A 24,151-nucleotide genomic window follows, 5' to 3' on the forward strand; every position below is an offset into this window, starting at 1 on the left:
TTTAAGATAAGTGAATGGTAGAAGATACACACCTATATCTTTTGCATCCATCTCACGTAATTTTTCCACAGTTAATCTCTTCTCTTCAATTTTGTGGATAATGTCAGACCCCAGCATACGAAACTGTCTCATGGGAGTCTCCATGCTCCATTGTTGTTGCTCAAACATCTGAGCAAGGATCAGGAAACGTGTGGCCATAACAGCATTGTTTTTACGCAGCTGAATTTCAAACAGGGCACGCAAAATCCGGACAGCATTCTGCAAAAATAAGAACAGTTATACTGAGAATTAACTGAGACACATATGATAAAAGCTGAAGCCTTACATAAAATTATGCTACTGCCACATAAGCTCAGGTAGTGGTTAGTACCACACAGCATATGTTGGGACAACTTCACTGAAAAATAATGCTGACAAAAAAAAAAAAAAGGTTACCAACACACATGTTCAACATTGGGTCTTTAGAGCTGTTTCCTCTCTATTAGGTAGTATACACTCCTTTCTTTGTAAGTTTTTATCTTATGGGTTCCAAAAGTTTTTAACAACACTATTTATTTTTTAATGTAATGCCTTCACAACTAGTTTTACTATCAAGTAATGGTAATTTTGGAATGCATTTGTACACTATTTCTGAAGAGAACAAAAAAGAAACTTAAATTTAATAATGATCACACAGTTTAGCTTTACTTCTAAAATGAGGCAGTGAAACACTAATTAAAGGATATAGTATTTGAAATTTCTGTAACAAAATCAGCATTAATTTACATGATCCCTTCAGTACTTGGATCACCATACTGAAAGGGCAAGGTATAAAAATACATAATGATGTGCATAATTTATCAAGCACACCTGGACCAAACTGCAGTTATATGAGTCTAAGGACATGAAAAAGATGATTGTAGCCTGTTCTCAGTGTTATTCCATTTGTACATAAAGCAAGCTCTGAAGGAAACCAAGGAGAAATTAGAAAAGGGAATTAAACTTCTGAAAGAAGAAACAAAAACTTTGTGATTTTCTGATAACATTGTAATTATGTTGGAGACAGCAAAGGACTTGGAAGATCAGTTGATTGGAATGGGTAGTGCCATGAAAAGAGATTATAAGATGAACATCATTAAAAATAAAACAAGGGTAATAGAATGTAGTCAAAAGCTATCAGAAAGTGCTGAGGCAATTAGATTAGGAAACAAGACACTAAAAGAAATAGATGAGTTTAGTTATTTGGGTGTCAAAATAACTAATTGTGGCTAATGTAGAGAGGATGCAAATTGCAGACTGGCAATAGCAAGAAAAGCATTTATGAAAAAGTGGTGTTTGTTGACATTTAATATAAATTTAAGTGTTAGGGAGTCTTTTTTGAGGTGCAGTGCTACAAAAGAATGCTAAATATTACATGGCTAGAGTGAATAACTAATGACGAGGTACAGAATCGAATTGGGGAAAAAAGAAATTTATGGCACAACTTAACTAAAACATATGATTGATTGATGGGAAATATCCTAAGGAACCAATGAATCATTAAACTGGTAACAAAGGGAAGTGTGGCCAAGTCAAAATTGTAGAGCAAGACCAAATCATGAATACAGCAAGTAGGTTCACTTGGATGAGACTGCAGTAGTTATTAAAAATGAAGAGGTTTGCACTGGGCAGAGTAGCAAGGAGAGCTACATCAAGACAGGTTTTGGACATAAAACAACAACATGAGAATATAAAATTTTGCCTCAGAAAGCTTGACTATGCCTAATTCCTTGTGTATAGTTACAGTCACTGGTGAAGAATATTTTCCCATAATTTTCACTCTGTCAATCTAACTAGCATCCTCAGATCTTAAGTTTCATTTCTCTGAATCCCCATGTTTGGCTGGAAAGTAGCTTTGTTAATATTCATAATTAAAATAAACGCAATAAATAGAGAGAATTTATTACAAAACAAATATCTGTCAGTCATTGATTTCACCACTGAATAACCCACACACAGTAATCATCCCTGTGCAGGACTACAAAATCGCATGTAGATTAAAATGTACAGTTTAATAGTCAATATATGAGAGCCATGAGAACAGTGTAGACTTGATATGTTGTGTCACCTTTTCAAGTGAGAAAGCCAAATCTTTGTAAAGACAGAAATGTAGGCCCTCAGAGAGTGAAGCTTAGTACCATATTAGTCTTGAGGCCTGCACTAAACAAAAATTACACAATTTTACCACAAAAAGGAGCTCCAAAGCAGCTGACGCAAAGGTACATTGTATTCTGACAGTGGAAGAGTGATTATCGAACACTGATGGAGAAATAAACCTTTGCAGATGAGGCTATGCTCCACCAGGGTGTATACATGGACAAGGAAAAAAAATTCCCGGATTTTTCCCAGATTTCTCGGCAGAAAATATACTTTCTCCCGGGCGAAAATACATTTTTCCCCTATGTTATGTGAGAGTATGCTTATCCTCGGCACTGTAAAATTTATCAGTCTTTTAAATGTTTATGGTTTTATACGCCGACGTAGAATTTCCCGGCACTGTAGAAAACGAAACACAGGGAGGGAAAAAATACGAACTGGAAAGATCTTTGATGTGTAGCAGCAACATGTATGCTGCATATTTTAGTGTTACGAAGATATAAATTTGAATTCCACCAAACACCGCGTGTTACTTTTCGAGGCATTGAAATCAAGATTGCGCGCTCTTTTGTAAGCCAGTCATAACTCATGTCATGTGATCTCGCCAGCTGATGACAGCGGGACACGTGATGTAGTCAGCCAATAGCAAGATCACTCTTAAGTAGCGCGAACACACAAATAAGAAAAGTTGATGGTTTAAATTAATATACATAGTGTTGCTACAAGAAAAACAGAGGTTCCGCATATAATCGTAGTCTCGAAGATTAATGAGATGCAAGAGAAGCTAAGCTTCCACATACAATGTTGATCTTTTATGCGCGTGTTGCACTTTAAGATATATCACACAAATGAGCCAGTAAAATATTTAATAACAACATAAATGTCTGATCTTCTGGGTTCGAAATTCTTCTAGATAGTCGTCCTAAAAGAGTTGATTTTGATTTGAGATTCAAAGGCTTTTTGATTTAAGAAATTCATTGTACATTCTTGCATATAGTCCATCTTGTGTAAAAGGAAATTTACTTTGAAAGTAACGCTTTTCAAACCACCATCCATGATGTTTTCCCGTGACCTGTTAGAAACTGATTCGTTTCAGCTGTTGCCAGAGAGCACCAGATAACAGACGCCACCGTTCTTGCGCAGCTACGACGACACAGGAAGCCTGTATGTTCGTACGTGTAAAACATTAAAAGATCTTGCACTATGTCACAAAAGAAACAAGACATCAGAGGACACTTCAAATTCATCGGAATTTCGTGAACCGTACTAAAGTGCATAACTGGGCTTAAAGTGCACATTCGTATGTCCAGATTCGGATGTAAATTTTCTTGAGTACCAGCACCTTATTACCTCATGTTTGGTTCTTTATTATGGCATAATGCCAGGCGAGCTAGAAGATGGAAAACGTGCACCTGAAATGCAGCGAACAGTTGACACTAGCCAACAGTGTGAAATTTAACACTTCGTTTCAAACAAATTGACTGCCTCAGCGCAAAAGATTAATAAAAGCCAAATCTCTTTAGCAAAGCGATAAAAACAACCTCATTGTTCTGCAAGGTGAATGCTTGACTGTCAGAAATGTGGAAATAAAACCTGAAAATAATAACATATTTTAGCCTTCCATAATTACACGAATGTATTTTAATTCATTTGATAGCTCCCGGCAACAGAAATCCGTTTTGTTTTCATTTGATGTGACAGTAATGAATGAAGAGGAAACAGCAAAATCACTAAAAGTAAACAGAGGTCACGTGGAGACTATCCACCTCCCCACCACAACTCAGACTGCTCTGTGCATCAGCCCTGGATCTACGATATTTCCGAACCAGGGCAATACTAGATAGTGGCGCCCAGCCACACATCTGTAGCCAGAAGCGGGAGAAGGTACTACCCATATGTGACTCAACTGTGCATGCACAAGAGCCCTGTGCAGCTGGTCCCGGCGGAGGTTCGAGTCCTCCCTCGGGCATGGGTGTGTGTGTGTTTGTCCTTAGGATAATTTAGGTTAAGTAGTGTGTAAGCTTAGGGACTGATGACCTTAGCAGTTAAGTCCCATAAGATTTCACACACATTTGAACGTTTTTTCGCACAAGAGCCCGTCCGCAACTGCTGAAACGAATCTAATGTCAACAGCTGTCACATCACGCTCATCGGAGGCAATTTGTCTTATGAATCATGTCATCGTCTTTCTAAAGCCTTTGACACACTTTGCTGTTGGCAGATGCTTGTATGAGCACTATGTTTTGTTGTTGTATATGGCGGATTTCCTTTGCAACTTAAGTTTTATTTTCGTTTTTTCTTCCTCCTGTTAATGTTTTGTTGCTGCAGTATTATCCTGCAGAGGCAGGATACAGTAATATCCTTTGTTGGAGTATTGGTTCTTACCAGTCAAAATCACAAAAATTTAACTGGAAACTAAAACAATGAAACATTCCCGGAATTCTAAAAAATTCCCTGATTTTTCCCAGTTTTCTCCCGGATGAAAAAATTCCCCGGTTTTTCCTGGATCTCCCGGGTCGTATACACCCTGTCCACATTAGGACACATGGTGTGTAATGGTCAAAACATAGAAGACAGGAACAAATCCCTCATTTAATGGCTACAAGTAATCTGTGTCATAACCATTTTTTAGAGGTAAACTGCTGAAACAAAACACAGAAACAAATTCTGACTTTGTTCTGGAAGTTGTCAAAACATCAGATTAACTATTTACACTAGCCAGAAGCTATTGCAGAAACCAGACAGCCAAAACATGCCACTGAGAAGGTTAAAATTAGCAAAGCAATACTTTCCAGGAAAACAGGTGTGAGGTGTGAGAAAGAGAGGAGATGGAACGACTAGGTGGAGTTACTTCACAGCAGTGATTGCCGACCAGTTGAAGGAATTTTCTGACCTCCAAAAGGGAGCCACAGTATGGAGGGGTGTAGCACTAATCTATATGCTTCCACATATATAACTTCCTTACCCAGCTTCCTCTCCAGGTGAGATTTTCTTATCCGCCAGTTCAGGCTCCCTCCCACATTGGTCAACAGGCCGAATTCTACCAATTGACCCTAGCCTGGGATGTGACAGTGTTAATTGTAACAGTTCAAAACTGCAGTTTTCAGTTGAGAAGAGACAGCCTGTAACTTGTATTATCTGATCACTTGCATAAATTATTCTTTTAGTCTGTTCTCCTCAAGTGTGTCTACATTAGCTGGTGTCCATATTTCACAAGAGAATGCAACAACAACTCTACACCTCTCAACAAAATCTATATTTTTTAACATTGATACTTACTACTGCCCAGTCATACTTTACCCATGTACTCACAACCAATAAGAAATATCCATTCAGAGATTTTTATAGACTAATGAGCTAAAGAATTATGTCACAGGGAAACTCAACTCACATTTGACAGCTGTTTCACAACACATTTATTCATTAACATCCTTTGTCATTACCAACAACTCTCATTTCTCAAAAATAGTGTAATGCTTGAATGTAACACTAGGGTGAAAACAAACCTCTACAGAGATTTCACAGGCTTGTATTAGTATAGAAGGAAATCAGTTCCATGGATACATGCATATTTAACAACTTGGCTCAGCATATTACAATCTCTTGTGTGCAAAAACTGAGTTAAGGAACTTGGTGTTGGACACCACCTTCCATTCTGCTGAAGAGTAACTTCTTTTAAAGTTAATGTTTTAGGTTTTTTTAGGTTATTTTATAAATAATATTAGCAATGTAATAAAACAACATTTCAAAATGTTATGTCATTTCATTGTATTGTACTTTAATGAAATATGCACCACTGGCTTCTTCCTACACCCCAGAGACCCAATGCCAGGAAATATACAAAATGTTCACAGCAGCTTAGACAGAAAATGACAATACAAGTAGTGACTCACTGCATCTCTATTATTCACAATTCATTCCTGCTAGTCTTCAGAAGCACTTAACAAAATTTCAGAATTTTTCACTTCACTCTTTGGTCTGCCACACAGTTTAAATTTTTATCTGTACAACAGATCACTCTTTACACAGTGTGCATGTAGCCTTGCTGCTTCTCTTTTATCTATTATTAGCTCTGTCTGCTTTATTCTGTGGCGTCAACACCCTTGCTCTGTACACCAGCCAGTGCTGTCTTTGGCTCTCCCCTCCTTTCAATATTGTATGACAGTTAACATGAAGACGACAAGCTAGTTTCACAACTGAAGAGTGTGGTCGAGCTCATATAGAGGTATGTAAGCTTGTCAGACAAAATATACCACCATTTGAAGAAGAGCACTTCAGTCAGTCTGGAGCACTGCAGGTGGTGCAGAAACAGTAGCTGGCAGTCAAGTGACCCTCAGCAGCTGACACAAGTCATGGGATTGAAGCAGTGTGTACATGGCCATAACTTGTACAGTATCAATGCAAAAAGGTCGGTCAACTTGGAGACTTGACAGAATGGCAGAGTGCTGCTACCGTATCTTGAAGTGCCTCTCACCATGCTGTGAATGAATTTTCCCAATGTGTTGGTGTAAAAGTGTGAATTGCCCAAATGTTTCCAAGAAATGGTGTATCATTCAAAGTCACGTAACACTGTATATGAAGTCTAGTCATAAAACAATCCTATCGACAGCGACCAGAAATGAGTGTCACCCCGACAGTGACTGGAAATGAGTGTCATGCCTCTTGAATAACAACTGGTTTCAAATTGTACATGAACTGCTGCGCACAGGGCATTTTATGCAATTTACAGCTGCCAACGGGAACCTCACAAAAAGCCACTGCTTACAGCGGGACAAAGCTTTCTGTCTTCAATGGGCCAAACACTGAATACAGACAGCTGCCAATTGGAGTCATATAGCGTAGTCTGATGAGTAATGATTTTGCCAGTTTTCAAATGATGCGAGGTGACGAGTGCACTGACGGCCCAAAGAAGAATTTCACCTGCAGTGTGTGGTGGTGTAATTTGGGCTCAAGGTGATTTACTGATGCTTTGGAGGTGTTTTTAACAGAAGAATGTCTATTTCAAAATTGCCAGTGACCAAGTGTCACCCTTTCTTCTACACCTGCATGTCGAGTATTCTGTCAACACTCCCGTCTTTCGAGATCATAGCACCCATGTTCGTACACCTGCACATGTATGTTCCCAGTTTGACAAACACTTGAGCATCCTACCGTGCTGTGACTGGCCAGCTAAACGCCCAGTCTTAATGCCCCGGAAAATATGCGGGCTATCAGGAATGGCGAGAGAAACATAGCGATAAACAAGTAGTTCTGCAGGATCTAATCACCAACAAGTGGTTCCAGCTGGATATGGCAAACCTGAAGAAACTTTAGTCCTGCTCCCTTTCAAACTGAGGACACCGTCGAAGCCAAGTAATCTCCTGTGGACAACTAGTTTTTGTGTGATGTGCCTACTGTGCACTTTGGATTGTACAAAAACTGTTCTTTTATGCAATACTATCAACTGTTTTCATTTAGGGTATGTTACAATATGCAGTACAAGCTGTCAGTTTAAAAAATTGACACAACTGATACGGCAACTGTGATGTAACTGATGTCTTTCGACAGCACACATTTATAATAGCACTGGCTTTTAAACATTACTGTTGATGGTTTCTTCGAGTATGATGTGATTACTTATACACGCGACAGCTCTGGATCTCACAGCATAAATTTAAGTGCTACTTAGTTTAAATGTCAACCCTTCTTCAAATGTGTAATGAATTCCAAAGTTTTGTTTAGGCTGGCACCCAACAAGTACAACTCAAATTACACTCAGAATGTATTGTTTATTTTTGTACTACCTGTCTATGTATTACATTCTGAACTTCACCTATATAATGCACACTCAGATTAAAACACATTCAGCGCTGCAAAACAAAATCATTTGATTTTATAGAAGGCACCTAAATTTCGTATTCTCAGCTTGATATATACAAGTACAGCTGAGATTAAAATACACTCAATATTCTGAGTACTACGAGGGCCGTTCAGAAAGTAACCTCCGGTTGATTTAAAAAAATACACCAAGTTAAATAAAAATATTTTAATATATACATCTTACAACTACATCTTTGCACTATTTTTCTACATAGTCTCCATAGCGATTGAGGCACTTATCGTATCTCTTCACAAGCTTTGAAATTCCTTCTGCATAAAAATCACCCGCTTGTGCCTGGAGCCAGCCTGTGACCGCATCTTTGAGCTCTTCGTCATCATCAAACCGCTGTGACCCGAGCCATTTCTTCAAATGCATGAAGAGGTGATAATCACTTGGCGCCAGGTCTGGGCTGTAAGGTGGATGGTTGATAACGTCCCACTTGAAGGACTCAAGAAGGGCCGTTGTTCTGCGAGCAGAGTGAGGACGGGCGTTATCGTGCAAAAAAACGATACCGGAAGTCAGCATACCACGGCGTTTGTTCTGTATAGCCCGTCGTAACTTTTTTATTGTTTCACAGTACACGTCTTGATTAATGGTCGTACCACGTTCCATGAATTCAACCAACAACACCCCTTTGGCATCCCAAAACACCGTTGCCATCAGTTTTCTGGCAGAAAAATCTTGCGAGGCTTTTCTTGGTTTGGTAGGCGAATTTGAATGTGCCCACATCTTTGATTGTTCTTTTGTCTCAGGGTTCACGTACTTAATCCAGGTTTCGTGACCGGTCACGATTCTGTTTAACAATGGTTCTCCTTCGTCCTCATAACGTGACAGAAAGTCTAATGCAGAGGCCATTCTTTGAGTTTTGTGGTGGTCGGTAAGAATTTTGGGCACCCATCGTGCACAGAACTTACGGTAACCCAATCTTGCTGTCACTATCTCGTACAAGAGAGTCTTAGAAATCTGTGGAAAACCAGTAGACAACTCCAACATTGAGAAACGTCGATTTTCACGAACTTTTGCATCAACTGTCTGAACGAGTTCGTCAGTCACCAATGATGGTCTACCACTCCTCTCTTCATCATGAACGTTTTCTCATCCACTTTTAAATAAACGTACCCATTCACGGACAACTCCTTCACTCATAACTCTTGGTCCGTACACGGCACAAAGCTCACGATGAATAGCTGCTGCAGAATATCCTTTGGCTGTAAAAAACCTTATGACAGCATGCACTTCACATTTGGCGGGGTTTTCTATTGCAGCACACATTTCAAACTGCCACAAAAACTAAACTAGCTCACGTACGACGTTCACTCGACCACGGCTTGATGCCGACTGACCTGTTGAGTGCGTGAACGCACAGATGGCGTCGCTACTCCCCCCACAACCCGCACTGTGACCAATCGGAGGTTACTTTCTGAACCGCCCTCGTATATTTGCTTTCAAGGTGGGTACCTGTGCATACAATATCCTTTTGGAGGAGGAACTTGTGTATTGCAAATATATCACTGACCTACAAAGATCAATTTTACATTGCAAAACATGCGATACTGGTGAATAAAATTTCTTGGGTTATGCAACTGTGTACCGCACTCTATAGTTGAGCTACACGGACCAACTTCAGTTTGTAATACAAGTAATATCCCGAAAATATTAAACTTTGGGAGCTGGCATCCATGCAGATATGCAACTCTGTATTGTTGTTCAGCTACAAAGGTCCACCCTTAATTGGAATACACACAAAATTCAGAGTGTAATATGTAGCTTAAAGAGAGGCAGTATTTTATACACTTTTTCAGTAGACTGATGTAATACTGCATTCTGTAGTTGAGCCATGCACATCAACTTCAGTTTGCAATATCTGTATTGTTCTTATACTAATTTATTTGTGTTGTTTGTACAATATTCATTTTTTATTTACAATTTATAAGAGAGCCCCGAGCTGCTACTTCCACAAGGGTTTCCCCATAATTATATTATTCCACAAAGGGGATCCCAATAACAATATTATTCAGCGCACAGTAAACCACTCACTTTATAGTTGGCTGTGTTTTATTTTTCAAATGATTAGAATCTTAGTGCCTAAATTCCCTTCTTCCCGCACAGAGTTTAATATTCTGTAGTTTTAATATCTGCCACAGTATGTTGTCAAAAAAGCCACATCAGTTATGTACTTGTGAAAAATAGCTGACTGAGTCAGCAGTCAATGTCAACTTACTCTGGTGTTTTTAATATATAAAATAAACATCATCTTGACACAACATAAGCTTTTGCTGATGTCAACACATTTTTTAATTACCAGTTATCCATCAGATATGTCAATCTGGCCATAATAAAAAGCTTTAAGAATTTGTATACCTGCATTACGTATGACTGGTCTGAGATGAGGGAGAAAGAGTTGAGGCGCCCGTGAGACAGGAATGTCTGCAGCAATATGTTCACCTTCCCGTAGACATTCTCTGTGCCTCCTGCCACAGGCAGCGGGCAGTTCATGTCTACCAGCTGGTCCAGCTCCTCCATTTCATCATCTCGGACCTGCAACAGTAAAATCCCAGCATCAAACACCACCCTGAGAAACTGGAAGTGCACCTACGTAATAAATTTAAGTACAAAATATTAGAGACATACAGAAATGCTTGTATTAGTGGCTCTGCAAAAATATGGGCATCATTTTCAAGTCATGTATTCAAATAACCATGTTCTGGACAACAAATATCGCTTTCAAAAGAAATATTCATACCATACATCAATTTACTGCTTATAGGTACATGGTTCAATAATAAGTACCCATATTTGAACATAGATGTCATTGTTAACAAAGCTAAGTTGTGTTAACTTTCCGTGCTGCTACCTGACAGATGATGTTAAACAAAAATGACACTAAGTCATAGATTATTTTGGATTTGTCAGCCATTTCGGTACGTTTGTGCTAGAGTGGTTTTCATCAACATGAAATAACTATACTACAGCTCAATAAATCACTTTCTGCTTTTACATGGGTAATTGTGTGACAAGACAAAAGCGAAATTGGTCACCATTAACAGTGATCCTTCACCGGTGACATGCCATACATTGGTTTAACAAATCTAAAGTGCAGTCAAGCATCCATCAGATTTGGTTAGCAAAGAAAACTAAAACATTGTAGAAGCTCATGTTACACAATTCTTGCTGATTATCAGACAAAAGTGTATCGAGTAGCAGACACCGTAGGCACTCCTACAGGAACGGTAGTTAATATGTTGCTTGTGTGCAACAGAAAAAACTATCGGCTCAATGAGGGCTGTGACTGCTGACTGTGAATGACAACTGAGTGTAACTTTCAAATTCAAAGCTGTGTTTGGAGCAATTTACGTGAGTTGTCACCACACATGAAATATGAATTTATCATTTTACTCTGCAAGCTGGCCAACAGTCAGATCAATGAGTTGCTTCCAGCAAAGCTGCTTCAAAGAAGGCAAAGATAGTACCCCTAGACTGGATAAGTTGGGGTGATGATTTTTTATGCATGCATTGGTGTTGTAGTTGTACTCTTCTCCAAAAATGGAAAACGATCACTGTACAATATTACAGTGATATGTTGGACTGCTTCCACATGAAATTGGATGAAACACAGTCGCATTTTTCAATAAAGAAAATGTCCGCCCAGATAGCTGAGTGGCCAGTGTGACGGACTGCCGTCCTACAGGCCCGGGTTCAATTCCTGGCTGGGTCAGAGATTTTCTCCGCTCAGGGACTGGGTGTTGTGTTGTCATCATCATCATTTCATCCCCATCAAGTGCGAAGGTCGCCCAAGGTGGCGTTGAATGTAATAAGACCTGCACCAAGGCGGCCGGACCTGCACCACAAAGGGCCTCCCGGCCAATGACGCCAAACGGTCATTTCCATTCCCATAGAGAAAATGATTTTACACCGCAACACAACAACATGTTCCATGGAAGTCATCCCCTTCACAATTTATTAAACACCTTTGTACTGTATTACTACTGTTAATTTTTGTATTTGTTCTGTTGTATTCAATGGCAGTATTATTGAAACAAAAATTTAAGGAACCACAAGTGGCTTTCCATGCCATGTCACACTTGTCAAAGAATATGACAACATAAGCAGTGACTGAAAGAAAATAAATAACAAGGTGATGAATAAGCTATAATGGTTTAGTAAATCAATTGTAAATTAATCTTTGAAATGCAGTAAGAAAGTGTTTTTTGAACCATATTCGCCAAATTACCCACTAATCCTAAAAGTGCACAGTATCAGCATAAATTTTGCACAATACAAATTAAAAAAGGAACAGAATGAGTAGGCATGACACATTACACAAGAAAAATGGGACTGGTGCTGCAGCTCTGTGTACCTAACAATTGTTTACCTCAAAAGAGGACCCATTTTAGTCCATGCCTCTGCTTTTCTTGATCCCACTGCTAAAACAATCTTTGCATGTCATTTTTCATAAGGTTGTGAAGGAGCTCTAGTTATGTATTTCTCTCTTCTGCCAACAGAAAATGTCTCTTTTTGTGGAGATATGAATTCTGGTTAGCTAGTTGTGTGGAGACTGAGGGACCAAATTACTACATTATCACTTCTTTGTTTGCAAAACACGTTCACTAAAAACCAGAAGCAAAAGCTGCCTAAGTAACCACAATTTATGGTTTTTGGTATTTGGAGATAAAATTATTAATTGCATCATTCCAAAACATGTGAGTAAAGTGAAAACTCAAGGACTGCTGGTTTTAATACATTACTTCACTGAGAAAGTGTTGGGAGACAAACACACTGTCCTGGTGCTGTTTGAGAGTGCTTCTCTCTGACACATTCTTGTAATTAGTCCAAAATATCTCTATAATATTTTGGGTAAACTGTTTCAAATTATTCATACAGTTTCTTGAGGAAGACTCAGACTATCAGTGCATGGACTTGGTTTCTGGATCATATGTACGAACTCACAACTATCATATTTAATAATAGTTTTAAAAACTGGTTTCTTCATTAATATGCTCCAAATGGTGAGAGCAAAATTAATTTCTCATTTCCTTTTTTATCATCAGACAAATCTTCCAGCAACATTTTTGTAGATAGTTTCATCATGAGTAACTTCTTTATTAAAATATCTTGAAAATCTTCTTTGTCCACATGTGCCATCACTCAATCTTTGATCTTCCAATACTGTTTACCAAACTTCAGCAAAGTTTTCATTCATTCTCAATGTAAAAAGCTTCCAACTGCGTTGCTGACTTTTTATGTTCCACAAGAAACCTTACGTTACTCGCTGTTCAGTTTCAGTGAAAGACATTATCCAGCAAAGTGCAAGAAGACATCCAAATTAATTTGTTCATCCACTGACACACTACCAATGAGCTGATGGGTTTAGAAGAAATGTGTCACAGCCGAGCAAAACAGTTCAAGGGATAAAAGCAAGCAGTTGCACACTAATATCCTCAACATTTAACTCCTTGGTAAAGTAAGCAGTCCTCATCATGCTGTGTTGAGGTAAAAGTTCTTGTGATACTAACAAGCGTACACAGTTTCACGACTCAAGTATTGGAGAGGTACTTACCTTTAATTGATCAAATTCTTGGGCCTTCGAAATCATTGCAAGTGCATCAGCTTCTGACATAACTGGTGCCATTAGCTCATTGAATATTTCCACCGTATCATACTTGATGTAAAAATGACTTGCAGTTCGCCCAAGATCTAAAAGTAAATGGTTATGTCACTTAATTGAAACAAATTTAAAATAAAAACATGTCTGCAATGATATTTTTTACAAGGTCTTGGGGACTGGACCATTACCATGCAGGAAATTTGTGTATTTCTAATATTTATATTCTCACATCAACTTCATAGCTGGCAGAGGAAGCAAGTATTTTGCTCTAGAGAAATTATTGCTAATAAATTAGCACTTCACACAAGTGAAAGCACAATAATTATTAGGAAAAATAACACAGATTTGAAATCTGAGCTCCAATATTCAATTCCTGCTCCTTTTTCTTTTGCCTTTGTCTCACATCAATGCAGGATCAATTTGGTTACTACAGGATTTGGCCTGGTTAATTTAAGGGGTGACTGCATGCCCTTGCTGCCCCAGGGAGGAGTGTGTATTCCAAACTGTCTGCATGTAGTGTTATTCATGTGAAACTGTGTGAACGTTTTCTAAATGTATGCGGGTCATGTAACTGAGGAAGGATGGGTACCAACATGGTATTGACCTACAGATGTGGAAAAGTTTTCTAAATGTATGCGGGTCATGTAACTGAGGAAGGATGGGTACCAACATGGTGTTTACCTACAGATGTGGAAAACCACCTAACCGCCTAATAACCACATCCAGGCTGGCCGGCACACTAACTCTCATCATTAATCCACTGGGAGGATTTGATCCAGGGCCAGCACATTTGCCTAAATCCCAGAAGTGGTGTGTTAATACCTGGAGCTTTCCAGGCAAGTAGGTCCAATATTCAATTTGTTGTTTACATACTTATGAACTACTTTACATATAAAATTATCACCATTTCATAATTTGAGGAAAATTTCTGGAAGGAGTACAAACAAACACCATTACCATATGAAGAAACCATAATTTTTAGATACAACGAAACTGAAGTTTAACTTAATATCTTCTTCTATTCTTTTAATTTTTTGTAGCAGTCTCACACCATTATTTACTTTAGGTGGCATGCAGTGACTTTTCAACTTAAATCATCAAATAAATTTCTCCAACATTATTGTGCACTTTTTGTTCTTGTGCACACACCCTCTCTCTCTCTCTCTCTCTCTCTCTCTCTCTCTCATGCACGCAGGCGCTCATACACACACACACACACACACACACACACACACACACACACACAAAATGCGATGCACATGCACGTACAAACACAGGCCGCTGCCGCCACCACCACCACCTTTAATCATTACACTGTTTGGGATAAGACGGGACTGCAAGGAAAAAATAAAGGCAATAAGTACTCATGTTAGGAATGAAGAGCCAGATTTCTTAATATATGAACTGTTGAAAAACTGTAAGGAGCCATGTCAGGTGAATACTAAACGGGCAGCGACAGCAATTCATACAATTTTGCGGCAATAAGTCCAGATGAATGTTATGGAGCACTGTCAAGGTGAAACAGCACATCATATTCATCAAATGAAGTTTTTCTTCCTTCACTTTAATGCTGATGAGAAACAGTATATCACTGCAGAATTTCCCGGTAATCAGCTTTTCTTTTTCCAATAATTCAATGACTGTGACACCCTTTGCAACCCACAAAATGTTCACTGTAACTTTTCTGGTCAATGGGACAATCTTCACCTGTTGGAGCAGCTTTGCATGTGGTGCCCATTATTGCGATTTTTGCCCTATAATCAATAAAGACAACTTGGAAAGTCCTTCGGATTTCATTTAACTTGCTCTAAACACAGCCACAGGATTGTTCCTGATGTACTGAAGAGTGCAGCTGGAGTCTGAGTAGTGGGTGCTGATGGGCCACAGGACCCAATGGAAACACTGCCGACAATAAAGAAGGCTTTATTCAATCTCTGTGTATGCTTTGTCATGGCTTGGCAAGGCAAAATATGCCTCACTACATTGACCCTGGCCGGCACTGGCATAAGGGTCATGTTCCCTAGTGATAGGATGCCACGTAGGCACTTTGTATTGCCAAGGGCAGGTCCGTCAGCAGCCGGCAGCCTCGGCAGGCCAGTCATGATGTCAGTGACGTGCTACTTTCCCATCAGTGATGGAACTCGGAACAGCTCAACACACATTCAATGTGGCAGTACGGAGACTGCTGTGCGTGGGATTCGACCCACTGCTCTCTGGCAGGAGTCGGATGGCTGTTGGTGCTGTGGCATTAAGTCAGGGTGGAGGGGTGGGGGGTTAGTGGTGGTGGTGATGGTGGTGGTGGTGGGACACAGTACTTGTGGCAGCAGGAGCTGCAGATGGCAGGTGGGCGGTGCTGTGGCATTAAGTCCTGTGAGGAAGTCTCTGCTGTTGGCGGCAGGTGCAGCCCGGTCTTGAATCTGTGGCAGCAGCTGCCGCCAACGCTAGTTGTCCCGCTATCTGGCACGGCCCCGGTGTCGTGGCTCGTGGTGCGGCTGGACTCTCACATCAGAATGCTTCTGCCTCTGAATTCATAAATATTTATATCACTCTGAAGCACCCCTATTTCACTAAAACCTGACATCTAGTCACATTGTCCATAACGAGATACTTGCAGTGATGTGGTGACATCGACCAGCCTGCTACAGTTATTGCCGCGGCGTGGAGCAGTTTTCCACTGAGTGTGGCTAGTCACATGTCACAATTGTCTTACGTGTGTGTTTATTCTGACCCACATGTTGCCACACTGCAGCTACCAGCATGCGGCTGGTATGTAATACTTCACAGCAGCTTTCCCACTATTTGTTACTATCATTGCTAGAATGCTGGGTTGCAACACTATAATATGGAAATGGTGCTGAACAGAGTAGTTCCTGAAATATGGAAGCTGTTCAGCAGTATTTGTGAGGTACACTCCTTAACCACTGTGTTGTAGGTGCACGGTTACACATTTGCGAATATATTTCTGCAAACACGGCAACAATTTATTGTCCATATCCTGACCAGCCAGCCGTTGACATTATTTTCATCAAAAAGAGATAAGAATAGTAGGAGTTACCTTATGGGAAAGATTGAAACTGGTACACAATTATTGAGGAAAATGCATGTGAGTGAGTATACATTACATATAGTAACCTATGGACTTTATTTTTGGTGTGTGTGTGTGTGTGAGAGAGAGAGAGAGAGATATGTCCAGATGTCCACACCTTTTCAGTCCAATCCATAGTTTAAATATATCACACCTAACTGATAAAATCATGTTTATAATCATTAATTGTACAATAAAATTAACAAACCTGTAGCACTGAGCGATCCTGTGCGTGGATCATAACGTATCATTTTAGCTTTATCCAGTTCATTGGCTGCACCAGTTATAAGTTTCAGTCTACAATGCTCCAATGTTTGATCTTCCTGTGAAATGAAATTCTCAGTATATTAACTGTAACAAATATTCCTCTTTCCACTATGTTTACTTACTAGCGTTGTAAAATGACTCACGCAATCAGTAAGTTTTGAGTCCCATTTAAATTTTCTTTCACTGATCACAAGCTATTATTCTTTATTTGTGACAGAAACCAACTGTAATGAGTTACCCACTAGTGTGACTTTACCTATCAACACTAAGATCCCCAAGGAGGTAATCTTCACAAAGCAGGATCACAATTAAAATGCTGACCAGCTGGCACTACTTCAACATGAACAACACAGGTCAAAAACAGCAGTACTGAATAACTTATACCCCACATCATAGTGTTACAAAATACTGACTGTTACACTGATATATTTTCTGCCTGAGCAATATCAGGTAAATGGAGAAAATAAGCTGGAGATATGAATTGAAGTTCGTGTTGGGCAGGGCATTCAACTTGGGTAGTTCATGCAGCAGTGTTGACCATAGTGCTGCTGTGGTGAAACGGTCAGCATTTCTGCCTAGTACGCAAGAAGACCCAGGTTCGAGTCCTGATCACGGCTCAAATTTTAATCAATTTCTGCAGTTTATAAATTTATATTTCAGTGTGTTTACTATTGTTTTATTTCAATATGCTCAAATATTTAGTTCCTTTTCTGTTCCATACAGACTTTACGAGACTGTGATAAAGTTGTATGATCCCCATGTACTGATCGACAGTTTTGGAATGCCGGTCACTGTGATATTTCAGCTGACAGCCAGTGACTACAAGAAGCCTCGTTGCACTTTATTAAAGTAATTAAAAATCAACAGCTTTGTAACTGAGTCAGTACTCAAATGATACAATTATTCAATTTGTATTTGTATCTGATTAGCAATAAACATAATCTGTTAAAAATGTGTTTTAAAGAAAGATTATTTGTATTATACACCGTCAACAGATACATCATGCAGTCAATAAACTGTGAAATAAGATGATTTACTGGGAAAGAAACATTAAAGAAAATAGTGATTTTATTTCAAATTAATTTATCAATCTGCACAATGACATACAATTATTTGAAAATCATCAAAATGAAAAACATTAAATATAGACACATCAAAAAAAGTTTTGCATCACCTCAGTTCCGGAACCTGTACAGAAAACTGGAATAGAGATCAACATAAACATCATTTCTTCTCTTTTTATTCCTCATGAAAATTACACACACTGAATGTCGTACCACCATACAGCAAGAGCTTTAGAGGTGGTGGTCCAGATTGCTGTACACACTGGTACCTCTAATATCCAGTAGCATGTCCTTTTGCATTGATGCATGCCTGTATTCGTCGTGGCATACTATCCACAAGTTCATCAAGGCACTGTTGGTCCAGATTGTCCCACTCCTCAACAGAGATTCGGCGTAGATCCCTCAGAGTGCTTGGTGGGTCACGTAGTCCAGAAACAGCCCTCTTCAATCTATACCAGGCATGTTCGACAGGGTTCATGTCTGGAGAACATGCTGGCAACTCTAGTAGTCGAGCAATGTCATTATCCTGAAGGACATCATTCACAAGATGTGCACGATGTGAGCGTGAACTGTCATCCATGAAGACAAATGCCTCGCCAATATGCTGCCGATATGGTTGCACTATAGGTTGGAGGATGGCATTCACATATGGTACAGCCGTTATGGTGCCTTCTATGACCACCAGCGGCGTATGTTGGCCTCACATAATGCCACCCCAAAACAGCAGGGAACTTCCACCTTGCTGCACTAAATGGACATTGTGTCTAAGGCATTCAGCCTGACTGGGTTGCCTCCAAACACATCTCCGATGATTTTCTGGTTGAAGGCACATGTGACACTCATCGGTGAAGAGAATGTGATGCCAATCATGAGCGGTCCATTCCGCATGTTTCTGGGCCCACCTGTACCGCGCTGCATGGTGTCGTGGTTGCAAAGATGGAATCGCCATGGACGTTGGGAGTGAAGTTGCGCATCATGTAGCCTATTGCACACAGTTTGAGGTGTAACACGACGTCCTGTGGCTGCATGGGAAGTATTATTCAACATGGTGGTGTTGCTGTCAGGGTTCTTCTGAGCCACAATCCATAGGTAGCAATCATCCACTGCAGTAGTAGCCCTTGGGCAGCCTGAGCGAGGCACGTCATCAGCAGTTCCTGTCTCTCTGTATCTCCTCCATGTCCAAACAACATTGCTTTGGTTCACTCCACGACGAATGGACACTTACCTTGTTGAAAGCCCTTCTTGGCACAAAGTAACAATGCAGACACGATCAAACTGCGGTATTGACCATCTAGGCATGGTTGAACTACAGACAACACGAGCCGTGTACCTACCTCCTGGTGGAATGACTGGAACTGATCGGCTGTCGGACCCCCTCTGTCTAATAGGTGCTGCTCACGCATGGTTGTTTATATATTTGGGTGGGTTTAGTGACATCTCTGAACAGTCAAAGGGACTGTGTCTGTGATACAATATCCACAGTCAATGTCTATCTTCAGGAGTTCTGGGAACTGGGGTGATGCAAAACTTTTTTTTGATGTGTTTATTTGATCACAGCATGCAACAAGCTGGGAAACATGCTATGCTTGAATTCAATAACTGCTTCATAGCCCATGCCATCTGAATTCCACTCCAATCTCACACACGCTTTCTATCTCAATGCCAGCTTGCGTCAACCTTGGTCAACAGCAGACTGGCAATTGTGCAATCAATTCCATTGCTTAAAAGGAATAAGAAAAAGGCATGGGCAAGTCCTCACACTCACTTTGGGAATTCCAAATTGATCACACAGCAATCAGTCAGACAGACACTAAAGAGATCTTGAACACCAAGGTCAAGAAGAACACAAGGATATAATGAGATCACTATCCTACAGAGGTCAAGTGCTGTTGGATTCCAAACAGGTGTAGACAGCCACAGACAAATAAAGCTACCAGAATCATGAAGACAGATGAACTATGGGTAAGGAAGGAAAGAAAAAAGAAACATTGCTGGTGGGGCAAGGACTGTGAGAAAGATGTAGAGGGAAGCCTGGAGAGACTAATGGCAAGAAGGACCCACAAAAAAGGAGGTTTTTCTAAGAAGGTAGGAAGTGGCCAGAACATTAAAATGGACTAGAAGACAGAGGATGAAGCAGGAACTGGATGAGGTTCTGAACAACTTTAAGAAAAACAACAAAAGAGGCTACTGGGAAATTCAGAAAGAATGACGGGATACAGAGGCAGAGAACTGTTTATATAAGGGATGTCCAAAAAGAAATGGGCCGGAGGCATAATTAGAGAAACCAGTACCTGTATGTTAGAAGTATTGACCCTGGTTGTTTAAACACTTGTCCCACTGTGACACAAGGCGGCGAATGGCTGTCTTATAAAATTTCCAGGGCTGCGATGTTAATCAGTTCCGCACATACAGTTGGACGTCTTCGGCCGAGGTGAATCGTTTGCCCCTCAGAGTCTTTTTAAGGGAACCAAAAATAGCGTAATCACAGGGAGAGAGGTCTGGACTGTATGGAAGGTGGCTGAGAACCTCTCATTTGAATTTCTGCTGGAGTGCCATGACTGTGTTGGCCATAAGAAGCTTTGCATTTTCGTGGAGAAGAATGACCTCATGGGTGAGATTGCCTGGTCGTTTTGATTTGATCACTTGGCGAAGGGTGGTCAAGGTTTGCGAGTAACACTGGGCATTCATTGTTCTCCCATGCTGCAGGAAGTGAATCAGAAGGAGGCCATCTTGGTCAAAGAAGAATGTCACCTTAAAAATGTTTTGAGGGGCAAATGACGACATCCAGCTGTACGTGCGGAGCTGGTTAACATCACAGCCCCAGGAATTTTATGAGACAGCCTTTCATCGCCTTGTGTCACAGTGGGACAAGTGTCTCAACAGCCAGGGTCAATACTTCTAATATACAGGTACTGGTTTCTGTAATTATGCCTCTGGCTCATTTCTTTTTGAACGCCCCTTATACAAGATTAGAAAGGGGAACCGACCATTAGTGTGAGAACTTTAGGATACTTGCAGGGTAGTTTCATGACCTGCTGAACTGTGAACCAACCGAAGACAAGCTGGTATTGAGGATGGAGCCAAACAACAGACAGTCGTGCCTTCCAAGCACCAGAAGGATGGAAGAATGCAATCACAGTTCCAGTACATCAGGAGGGAAAGAGGGATGCAAACAACTGCAGAGGAATATCGATACTAGAAGTCAACTGCCAGGTGCTGTCGAAGCTACTGCTCAAGAGATTAGCAGAACACATAAAAAGTAGAGTTGGAGATTATCACATGAGGTTTGGAAAGGGTAAAGGATGAATAAAACAGACATTTATCCTGAAACAACTGGTAGTACATAGGGCCTTAAAGAATGGAAGACTGTAGTAACCTTCATGGACTTAATGAAGGCATATGACTACATAAACAGACAGACTCTTAGGAGGATCCTACAGGATGGAGGACTAGTCAGCACAACACCAGAACTAATAACAGAAGTTCTCACAGAGGCAAAGGCAAGGGCAAGGGCGAGATTCACAGGAACACTACCAGTAGAGTTTGAGATCAATACGAATGTCAGAGAGATGGATTGTCACTAATTTTGGTCAAATAGCACTGGATGAAATGAGCAGACAGTGAAGACCAATAAATGAGAAAACGGGAATACAGAAGATGCACATTGACAGTGGGATCCAAACGGAGCGCCTATCCTTTGCAGACAATGTAGCAATAGTAAGCAAGACAGATTAAGACACAAAGACACAACTCTACAACCTAAGTAGGATAGCCAAAAGGGTGGGACTGAGGATCAGTTACAACAATACAAAGGCAATGAATGCCAGTGTGGACTGGCAAACACCAGAAGGCACTATACAAAAGGTGGACAAATTTACATAACTGGGAGAATTTATAACAGAAAGAAACAGGAGCAATGAAGAAATAATGGAGATGGTGAAGAAGAAGTCATCCTCCTGTATGACCACAGATATATACAATAAAAAGAATATATCTACAAATGCAAAGATCAGAGACTACAAGGCAATAATGAGGAATGCAGTATTATATGAGGCTGAGACAATAACACTCAGAAGAAATGGTACAGCATAACTACGGATAAAGAAGAGAGAACAGTACTGAAGAAGACACTAGGCCCCAAAAAGAGGGGGCAAGAGATGGACATGAAGATCTAGGGAAGAACTGTACTGAAGCATGAGGATAATATCGGGAGATATCAGATGGAAAAGGGCAAGATTTTAGGATGAGTATGGATACAATGACAAAAGAAGTATGGCAAACAACAGGGAGGGCAAGAGAAAAAAAAGAACCAAATAGGTAGTTGAAGTCCGGAGGAATTGGTTGGAACTGGAAATCAAGGTGGAAGGAACGGAAAATTGGAGAGCCAAGTACAATCCAACCAATGTGCTGGAGATCAGTGACAGAAAAGAGAAGCGGATACTGAAGATCTCGAAAGAAGAGCAGGAGAGAAGAAGAGAAAGGATGAAGAGGCTTTGGGATGAGAAGAAGAAAATGCAGTCCACAAAGGGGCTGCCTGTGGTCCTACAGAGGCCATCATGCATGATGATGAAGAAGAAGAAGAAGAAGATTTAAAAAAATGCCAGTTGCTGTCTCCTCATGCTATCTTCTCTTTTAATGTTCCTTCTATGATATTTACACTGGAATGGTTTGTAGTATCATTTGACCAATTCACTTGTCTTCTTTTCTCTATTGTTCCCCTACATAACCTCTCTTTGTCAGTTCTTAGCACAATTTGCTGGCTGGTAGTTTTTTATTTGCCTATTTAGTCTACAACAGGTGTCTCCAGGAGCACATTCACAGTCATACAGTGCTACTCTTTACCATTTTTCCCCACACTTATATATTTATGTTGTTTGACAAGTAATTTTTCTTTTATTTATAAACATTGCTTTTGTGTTTCTTTATGACTTATTTGCTTCTTCTGTCCCCAGTTACCTTACTTCCTAAATATTTTATAGTCTTTTCTGTTTTATTTTCTTTGCACTCTAATTTTAATGCTTATTTCTTCTGGTTCCTTCGAGCACACAAGTAATTCTGTCTCTCTCTTTTTTGAGATAATTTCGACTGTGTCAATAGCTCCCAAGATTCTTTGGAGAGCCCTTTCATCTGGAACTATCACAGCTGTGTCATCCTGCTTCTTTCCCCATTTATGCTCATACCTGTACAGTATTTTTTGCATTCATTACTGCCTGTTCCCTATTGATGGTGAATAGGGATGGGGACAGATTGGATCGCCTTCTAACACCTTTAATAATTCTAACTTCTGTTAATTCATTCCTTCTTTGTAATATCGCTGTTTCTTCTTTGTACAGTTCTTTAAGTATTCTTCTGTCTTTAGTCTAGTTTAATCATGCTTATAGTTTCCCTTAGTTTGTTCCAGTTGCCCTGAAAGATGATGGAATACTTCTTTAAAATACTGAAAGAGCAGAAGGTTGAGCCTAACAATCACAGTAGTGTGTTGTTCTGGTAAATTGCCTGCATATAAAAAAATGCTGCAGATATTGTTCTTGGCCAAGGCATCAGATGACATCATGAAATTTCCACATTATTTCATCAGCATAACTGACTGTCAACTTCAGGTATGGCAAACATACTGCCAGTACAAGAAGAAACTGTGCAGCTGTGAATGTGCCAAATTCAGTTGTGTGGTTTCTTCTTAAGCTGGCATAAACAGGAGGCTTTGGTCACAGCCCAGTTGCGCCGATGAAATATGGAAATTTAACAATAAAATCCGATGTCTCATCTGAGAAAAACACTTATAACTAGTTCGTTGGGAAAGTCTCAAGCAACACATAAAAACTGTTACTGTTGAATGGCTATTAAATCAGACAATTTAGTAAATGATTGTATTCAGCTGACTTACCATTACATCTTGATAATTTATCCCATAAACCTGGGGGTTCATACGCATGCGTACATACAAGTACGTGTAACTCAGCCAATTAACTGCTTCAGATACATTTGAGATGGTACCCAACACAACCTGAAAAAGCAAACATGACCTGGGATGCAGAAATATACAAAATTTAAAATAATTATCACTGCAACAAATTTGCACTTACAATAAAAACAACATAGATTTTATCATGAAATTTCTGACCAGTAAATAAATGTCTTCTAACTGTTCCACAAAT

The 24,151-nt window shown here is 39.9% G+C and overlaps 1 protein-coding gene across 1 annotated transcript in view; it reads right to left on the reverse strand.

The window, feature by feature from the left end:
• The window catches only part of LOC124545360 (activating signal cointegrator 1 complex subunit 3), a 239,304-nt gene that overhangs the window by 117,033 nt on the left and 98,120 nt on the right, over positions 1–24,151 (reverse strand). Inside the window, exons 17-21 of the mRNA XM_047124265.1 lie at positions 23,881–24,000; positions 16,874–16,988; positions 13,533–13,669; positions 10,337–10,513; positions 33–258 (exon numbers count right to left, since the gene is read on the reverse strand). Coding sequence (XP_046980221.1) covers positions 33–258; positions 10,337–10,513; positions 13,533–13,669; positions 16,874–16,988; positions 23,881–24,000 — 775 coding nt within the window. The remainder of the gene's footprint in view (positions 1–32; positions 259–10,336; positions 10,514–13,532; positions 13,670–16,873; positions 16,989–23,880; positions 24,001–24,151) is intronic.

Source organism: Schistocerca americana, chromosome 8, assembly GCF_021461395.2.
Source record: "Schistocerca americana isolate TAMUIC-IGC-003095 chromosome 8, iqSchAmer2.1, whole genome shotgun sequence".
Lineage (NCBI taxonomy): Eukaryota > Metazoa > Arthropoda > Insecta > Orthoptera > Acrididae > Schistocerca > Schistocerca americana.